Genomic DNA, 8994 nt, shown 5'->3' on the forward strand with positions numbered 1-8994 from the left:
GTCACACTCTGTGGGGGTTCACATGACTCGGCTGCAGAGCTGGGGTGCCGCCCGTCACACTAGGGTCCACTGAGAACCCGCATTCCCAGGCACTATGACTTTATTCTCAGGGCTTTCGTGTTCATATTCCTTAAATTACAGAAAACAACCTAATAAAGCTGAAAGAACACTAGCTACTTGCAAGAACACAGGTGAACGGAGGGGTGAGGAGGTGGCGAGAAGGGTCCATGCAACCGGCCCTGTCCCTCAGGAAAGTGGGGCAGCTGCCAGAGCCCTGAGCTCTTCTTCCAGGGACCGAACCTCTGCAGGGCAGCCTTTACTTCCCACAGCCTTGAAGCCTCAGTGAAAGGGCAGAGTTCCCACAGAGATGGCCAAACATTTCACTGTGAGTTCATGGAGGGCTGAGAGTGTAGACCCTGCAGTGATTCTGTAGAGAAGGTGGGCATCATGGGATGGAGAGAGGAAAGACACAGGAAACAGGGTAACTCTACCTTCTCCACCAGGAACACCATCCGCCAGATCAGCATCTGAAAAGCCTCCTAGGAAAGAAAATAAAGAATCATCTGTCAACCCAGAACTCCTCCACAGCTCTTCGCGTCTCAGAATAAAGGAAAAACTCATAAAAACCGGCCTGTTCAGCAACACGGTGAAACCCTGTCTCTACTAAGAATACAAAAATTAGCCGGGTGTGGTGACAGGCACATGTAATCCCGGCTACTCGAGAGGCCGAGGCAGGAGAATCACTTCAACCTGAGAGATGGAGGTTTCAGTGAGCCGAGATTATGCCATTGCACTCCAGCCTGAGCAACAAGAGCGAAACTCAGTCTCAAAACAAAACAAAACATAAATAAAGTGGAAAAACATGAGCATAACATTGCATGCTGCAATATTTAACTTCCATAAATAAATGAAGAAGGCGCCAGGCGCGGTGGCTCAAGCCTGTAATCCCAGCACTTTGGGAGGCCAAGGCAGGTGGATCACGAGGTCAAGAGATCGAGACCATCCTGGTCAACATGGTGAAACCCCGTCTCTACTAAAAATACAAAAAATTAGCTGGACATGGTGGTGCGTGCCTGTAATCCCAGCTACTCAGGAGGCTGAGGCAGGAGAATTGCCTGAACCCAGGAGGCGGAGGTTGCGGTGAGCCGAGATCGCGCCATTGCACTCCAGCCTGGGTAACAAGAGCGAAACTCCGTCCCAAAAAAATAAAAAAATAAATAAATAAATAAATAAATAAATGAAGAAGGCTTATACATCAATAATGTCACATCAGAATATAAGACTAAAAGGCAAAGTATACAGTACACAAAAGAAGTATCCACAGCCAACTGATGCATTTTTTTTTTTTTTAATTTTAGAAGTAAAGTCATGAAACAGGGACAAAGCTGCCATCGCACTCCACGGTGTTTGCAAAGCTTCCCTAGGTAATACCTAATATTGGAGGCGGTGTGAAGACAGGCACATTTGCACAGACCCCTGGCATCAGAATAAATTCGTAAAATTCTGCAGCAAACTAACAACCAGGTCAAAAGCTATAAAAATACTCATACACGGCGGGGCGTGGCGGCTCACACTTGTAATCTCGGCACTTTGGGAGGCTGAGGTGGGCAGATCACAAGGTCAAGAGATCAAGACCATCCTGGCCAACATGGGGAAACCCTGTCTCTCCTAAAACACAAAAATTAGCTGGGTGTGGTGGCACGTGCCTGTAGTCCCAGCTACTCTGGAGACTGAGGCAGGAGAACTGCTTGAACCTGGGAGATGGAAGTTGCAGTGAGCCGAGATCACACCACTGCACTCCAGCCTGGAGCCTGGCGACAAAGTGAGACTCTGTCTCAAAAAAAAATAGTACTTATACACATTGATCTAAACAATTTGAATGCTACAAATTTCCTCAAAGGAATAAAAATCGTGCATGGAGTTGACTTGGGTTTGCCTTGTTCGTTCAAAATTCTAAACTGCCAGAAGAAACATGACATTTTCAGAATTAGGTATTAGTTAAATAAAGTATATAATTATATATGTAGTAGGTAATACTGCATGATCATCAGTAAAAATCATGCAACAAAAATGATGAAATGACATGAAAAAACGTTCACAGAATATCAGTAAGCAAAAGGTCATGTTATAATGCAGTATAAACAAAAACCTTGGAACTTTAGTTAAAATTTATTTCATTTACATTAATATATAGGCTGGGTGAGGTGGCTCATGCCTGTAATCTCAGCACTTTGGGAGGCTGATGTGGAAGGATCACTGGAGGCCAGGAGTTTCAGACCAGCCTGGGCAACATACTGAGACCCCATCTCCACAAAAAATAAAAAACTAACTGATCACGGTGCTGTGTGCCTGTAGCTCCAGCTAATTGAAACGCTGAGGCAGGGGGATCTCCTTAGCCCAGGAGTTTGAGGGGTGCTGTGTGCCTGTAGCTCCAGCTAATTGAAACGCTGAGGCAGGGGGATCTCCTTAGCCCAGGAGTTTGAGGCTGTGGTACACTATTAAATTCAACATGATCACAACACTGTAGTCTAGCCTGGATAACAGAGACCCCATTTCTCTCTCTCCCCCTCTCTCTCTCTGTCACACACACACACACACACACACACACACACACACACACAGAGAGAGAGAGATATAAAAATCCATCAAAATGTCAGTAAGATATGGACATTATTAAAAATTAAATACATAAACAAAAAAAATAACTAAAAAAAAATAAACTTTCAACAACTATTCAGCTAAAAAAAAAACTGGTGCTATTCAAATAAGCTACTCTGAAAATGCTGTGATATGTCAGAAAAACTGACTTAAATATTTAAAAGCCAAAAGATTTAAAACACACTAGCTTCTCCGTAAGGAATGTGTATGCCAACACTTTTCTCTATATCTAGTCTATATTTAAACTCTTGGATTCAATTTTTCAGAAGTTCCATAAGATGGAACTTGGAAGTAACAGTAGCAAACTAGGCCAGGCGCAGTGGCTCATACCTGTAATCCCAGCACTTTTGGGAGGCCAAGGTGGGCAGATCACTTGAGGTCAAGAGTTCGAGACCAGACTGGCCAACATGGCAAAACCCTGTCTCTACTAAAAATACAAAAATTAGCTGGGTGCGGCAGCGTGCACCTGTCACTCCAGCTAATCTGGAGGCTGACTCAGGAGAATCACTTGAACCCAGTAGGTGGAGGTTGCAGTGAGCCAAGATGGCGCCACTGTACTCCAGCCTGGGTAACAGAGCAAGACTCTGTCTCAAAAAAAAAAAAAAAAAAAAAAAGGAGCAAACTAAAAGTAAAATCCAAGCTGAACATATGTTTGGAAAAGTACATTTTCCACTATGTAAACAGGGGCCTTACCCTGTACCGGCAGTCAACAGTCAGCACACACTCATCGGAAATCACCTCCTCTCAGCTGACATAAATATTACGGAATTCTGAACACTATGGAGACATCCCACAGGGCCAGCGGCACTTACCAGTGGAACTAGGCTGGTTGGGGTGTGGATTTGGCTTTGGTTTGGGTGGGTTCGGTGGGGCTGGGTCATCTGTTTGTGAAAGATGAGAGTTGCAATTGTAAGTGCCTTGCAGTAAAGAAAATGAAACAACAGTTTACGTAGAGATGGTTCCCTGAACAGAAACTGGACCTTGTCCTTTATCCCGGCAGGGATACCTGTACACAGAGAGCCTCCTGCCAATTTCCTCCTCTCAACTTTGAGCCACGCTTCTTAATTTAAAGTAGCAAAGACTTGGAACCAACTCAAATGCCCATCAATGATAGACTGGATAAAGAAAATGTGACACACAGGCACTGTGGAATACTATGCAGCCATAAAAAAAGGATGAGTTCATGTCCTTTGCAGGGACATGGATGAAGCTAGAAACCATCATTCTCAGCAAAGTGACACAGGAACAGAAAATCAAACACCACATGTCCACTCATAAGTGGGTGTTGATCAATGAGAACACATGGACACAAGGAGGGGAACATCACACACTGAGACCTGTTGGGGGTGTGGGGGGGATAGGGGAGGGATAGCAGGGGGTAGGTGGATTGGGGAGGGAGAGCAGGGTGTGGGAGAATCGGGGAGGGATAACATTAGGAGAAATACCTAATGTAGATGACAGGGGGATGGGTGCAGCAAACCACCATGGCACGTGTATACCTATGTAACAATCCTGCACGATCTGCACATGCACCCCAGAACTTAAAGTATAATTAAGAAAAAAAATGAAAGTGGCCTCCACACCAGCTACAGAATTTCTGGGGCCAAAATAAAACTGTGGCACTCATTTTTCATATTCTATTAAGTATTCCAAGATAGCGGTCACATCAGTGAACCAATATGGCGCCCACGTGAAACCAATATGGCACAGGGTCCCGTGCCACTGCACGGGTCACATGCTCGTGAAGCCAGCCATGGCCAAGGCAGGCACATGTTGGAAATAGATGCTCAGTGCCACAAAGAAAAATGAGCACTGAGACAAAGGATTTTCAGCAATGCAATTTTTACTTCCTGGACTGCAGGAAGGGGACCCCTATCTTGCCACAAGAGTACAATGAACAAAGGAAAACACACACATTTATTCCCTATGCATTTGGGGGTCGTCCTTCCTGCTGTGTCTGATCTCCGCCGGCTGGAGCCAGACCTCAGTATCTAAACTAAAACCTGACTGGCTGACAACTTAAAACTAAAAACGGGTGAAAGCCACAGAGAGCTGGGACACGCCTGTGTGCACGTCCAGCACGGGTATCTCGGTGAAAGTACAGGACGTAGAATGTCCTACGTGCCTGTGAGCACGGCGTGTCTAACAGCTGCATAGGAGGGGGCTTCCCAGAGAGTTATTAGCACACTTATTCTTCAACAAGAAAGGAAAGTTTAAAAAGGAACTTTTCTACTTCCCACAGCACATTCGTCTCATGTCCTTCTTTTAAAGACTATAAGAGTCTTAAAATACACGCACACACGCAGGTTGTCAGCAAAGTCCCAACGGCAACAGCAGAAACAAACCAACACAGCTATTCCCTAGGTTTCCACTGCGAAAACCCGTTCCCGCTATAATTTAAATGGGATAATTCTCTCCAAAACGATCATCATTTGGTGATAATAAGCAGGTCAGCTACCAAGGAGACGAAAGGAGATACTCACTGTGTCCTCCACCACCAAGAGCATCCGTTAAGTCGAAGTCATCCCCTAAAAGACGGAAAAGAGGAGTTAACACCAAATTTCAGAGAGAAACCAGGAAGGAACCAGCTCATACACAGACCGAGAGAACGCCACAGCCCCATCTTCCTGAATACTTTTCTGAATGTCAGCTCGACCAGGATCTCATCAGAAAAAGTGAATTCCTGACCCTTTTTGCATCACTATTCTCTCAGATGAAAAGGGTTAAAAAATAAAGGCAGAGACAGAGAAAGAGCCAGGAGAGCGGCTCTCAGAGGAGGGGCGGGGGGGGGGGGGGGGGGGGGGGGGGGGGGGGGGGGGGGGAGGGAGAGGGAGGGGGAGGGAGAATGAGAGAGAGAGAGAGAATAATTTATAAAGCAATGGTGTCTCCTGGACGGGGTTGAAACTCCAGCTCTGCGTGCACATGGTTTTCTCCTGTTGACTCCCCAACCTACCATCCTCTCCTCCCAGGTCCCGAACACCTTTCAAAAGGTAGACCCTAAGAGATGGGGACAACATGACTGTGATCGGATTTAGGCTAGAGGGTGTCTAGAACATGCCTCTAGCAACCCACACGGGCGCCACAACAGACGTGACAATTCGCCATGGCTTCAGATCTTGTCTTCTCGTATGAAGAACGATTTTGAAAACCCAACCAAGATTGAGAATGCTTGTTGGCAATCCACCTAACAGCATGTACTGAGCCATGCTAAGTCACGTATGGGAATTTACACTCCCTTCCTCAAGGAAACCATGATCATACAAATTCAGACGCTCAAAACTACTGTTGTCTGGATGATTGCATAGTTCAAGGTTCTGGGGGCATGGGGTCCCTTTGCTCATGAGCTGACACTATAGACAGGAAGTCCAGTGATCAAGTGGAGCTATTAATGTTTTATATGAGAAAAATCAAAAGTCCTAAGACAAGACAGTGATGCCATAAGTTTTGGCATCATTTTACTCTGGGTTTTTTTGTTGTTGTTTTGTTTTGAGATGGAGTTTCGCTCTGCTGCCCAGGCTGGAGTGCAGTGGTGCAACTTCAGCTCACCGCAACCTCTGCCTCCCGGGTTGAAGCGATTCTCCTGCCTCAGGCTTCTGAGTAGCTGGGATTACAGGCGCCCACCACCATGCCCAGCTAATTTTTGTATTTTTAGTACAGACAGGGTTTCACCATGTTGGTCAGGCTGGTCTTGAACTCCTGACCTCGTGATCTGCCCACCTCGGCCTCCCAAAGTGCTGGGATTACAGGCGTAAGGCACCGCGCCTGGCCAATTTTTACTCCGTTTATCCACCAATGGGCTTTAGCCTTGGGCAATTCCATTATTTGCCCCTTGTTTTTGAGTTTTGTTTGAAAGAGCAGCCTAGACAAGAAGTGAGGTGTACGCCCACAGGTTGAGAGATGAGTCCACTTCTTAGTCTTTATGGGGCGGGTCTCAGCACCAAATTCTTTGTCTCCCAGAAGTAGAAATCTGAAGACAAAGGCTAGGTGCAGTGGGTCACGCCGATAATCCCAGCACTTCGGGAGGCTGAGGCGGGTGGATCACCTGAACTCAGGAGTTTGAGACCAGCCTGACTAACATAGTGAAAACTCGTCTCAACTAAAAATACAATGATCAGCTGGGCGTGGTGGCTGAGGCAGGAGAATCAATCGCTCAAGCCGGGCAGGGGGTGGTTGCAGTGAGCCAAGATGGCATCACTGCACTCCAGCCTAGGAGACGAGAGCGAGACTCCATCTCAAAAATAAGAAAACAAAACTACAGACAGAGTAACTGACACCCTTAGAATAAAAGCACCCAGAGATGTTGCCCAAACGGCTCCAAAAACATTTCACATCACAACCATTCTCTTACTGGAATCACTGCATGAAATATCAACATCACAACACAATTCAAATCTTAATCAGGCTCCATCCGAAACACTGCAATCAGTCATCTCTTCTTTCTGGTTGCCTAAGTCCCGCCCTGCTGGCAGAGAAAATGGTTTGTTCTTTTTCTTTGCACACTAGGAACACATCTTTCTTACCAGCACTGGGCTTCTTGGGGGTTGCTGTGGGTTTCTTGTCTTCATTGTCTAAAGAGAGAAGACATTTTGGTCAGTAAAAGTTGCAGCTGGGAACACGAGCACCAGCTCTTCTGTGGTGAAGGATGTTTCGTTTTCTTGGAAATAGCTGGACAATGTGTTTAGCGTGGTTTTTTCTCACCAGCCCACACTGGGCTGAGGTTTACAGGATGACTGTTGAGCCCAGAAGACAGGCACAGAGGCCGCCACCGGCCGTGGCTTCCAGAGAGACCAGGAGCCCCTTCTTCACTTCTCAACATTGAATGGGACTGAGTGAGTCGTAAGCCAGGAAGGCAGAAGAATGGGGAATTCAGCAGAAAAACTGCCCTTCCAGAGCCCGAGTGTACGCATGGGAAGGAGACACTGGGCTGATGGCTGAAAGGCTGCTCACATTTGTGGAAAGCAGAAACGTTCCTTTTTAAACTTTCCTTTCTTGTTAAAGAATAAGGGTGCTAAAAACTCTTTGTGAAGCCCTAAACTATGTAGCTGTTAGACACGCTGTGCTCACAGGCACGTAGGACATTCTATGTCCTTGTACTTTAACCGAGATACCCGTGCTGGACGTGCTCACAGGCGTGTCCCAGCTCTCCATGGCTTTCGCCTGTTCAGAAAAGTTTTAAGTTGTCAGCCCGTCGGGTTTTAGTTTAGATGGTGAGGTCTGGCTCCAGCCCACGGAGCTCAGACACGGCAGGAAGGACGACCCCACACGCGTCCGGGATACATGTGTGTGTTTTCCTTTGTTCATTGTGTTCTCATGACACAATGGCTACCGAGGGTCCCCTTCCTGCAGCCCAGGAAATAAAAACTGCATTGCTGAAAGATCCTTTGCCTCAGTGCTGATTTTGTTTTGCGGCACCGAGCATCTATGTCCAACATATTTCTTATAGAAGACACACTTTTGGCTCCATCAGACCTCCGCCCAGGCTGCCCCACTTAGAATGGAAGTCAGTCAGGAGGAGGTCAAAAGAGCAAGGGCGCCTCCCAGGGCAGCGAACGGCTGCTCCCAGTGGCCAAGAAAGGACAGGTGGTCAGGAAAAGGTGATCCCATCAGCATGGTTTCTGCTCAAACCATGTGCATTGCACCGCAGGGTGTAGGATTAAAAAGCCGGCCAGGGGCACTGGCTCATACCTACCATCCTCTCACGCCTCAGCACTCTGGGAGGCTGAGGTGGGAGGACTGCTGGAGCACAGATGGTGGAGGCTGTAGGGAGCCAAGATCCCACCACTGCGCTCCAACCTGAGCAACACAGCGAGACCCTGTCCCCCCAAAAAAAGAAAAGGAAAAAAAAAAGTAAAACATGAAAAAGTGAAGAGGGCGCAGTCCTGGGTTGAAGCTCATTCCTCCCAAATCCACATTCGCCGTAAAGCTCCATAAGTGATCTTACTTGGAAGTAGGGTGCTTGCAGTTGTGATTAGTTAAGGTGAGGTTATAAGAGATTAGGACAGGTCCTAGTGACGGCTGTCCTAAGAAGGAAATTTGGGTCGGGCGCAGTGGCTCATGTCTGTCATCTCAGCACTGTGGGGGGCCCAGGAGGGCGGATCACCGGATCACCTGAGGTTGGGAGTTTGAGACCACCCTGACCAACATGGAGAAACCCTGTCTCTACTAAAAATACAAAAATTAGCCAGGCATGGTCATGCATGCCTGTAATGTCAGCTACTAGGGAGCACTGGGGCAGGAGAATCGCTTAAACCTGGGAAGCGGAGGTTGCAGTGAGCTGAGATCGCCCCACTGCACAGCAGCCTGGGCAACAAGAGCAAGACTCCATCTCAAAAAAAA

General features: G+C 47.1%; 1 protein-coding gene across 1 annotated transcript in view; it reads right to left on the bottom strand.

Moving 5' to 3' along the window:
• The window catches only part of CD99 (CD99 molecule (Xg blood group)), a 66937-nt gene that overhangs the window by 22283 nt on the left and 35660 nt on the right, over positions 1-8994 (bottom strand). The window contains exons 4-7 of the mRNA XM_037735023.1: positions 7179-7226; positions 5142-5186; positions 3471-3539; positions 492-539 (exon numbers count right to left, since the gene is read on the bottom strand). Of these exons, the coding sequence (XP_037590951.1) occupies positions 492-539; positions 3471-3539; positions 5142-5186; positions 7179-7226 (210 nt within the window). The remainder of the gene's footprint in view (positions 1-491; positions 540-3470; positions 3540-5141; positions 5187-7178; positions 7227-8994) is intronic.

This window comes from Cebus imitator, unplaced genomic scaffold (genome assembly GCF_001604975.1).
Source record: "Cebus imitator isolate Cc_AM_T3 unplaced genomic scaffold, Cebus_imitator-1.0 Scaffold708, whole genome shotgun sequence".
NCBI classification, from domain to species: domain Eukaryota; kingdom Metazoa; phylum Chordata; class Mammalia; order Primates; family Cebidae; genus Cebus; species Cebus imitator.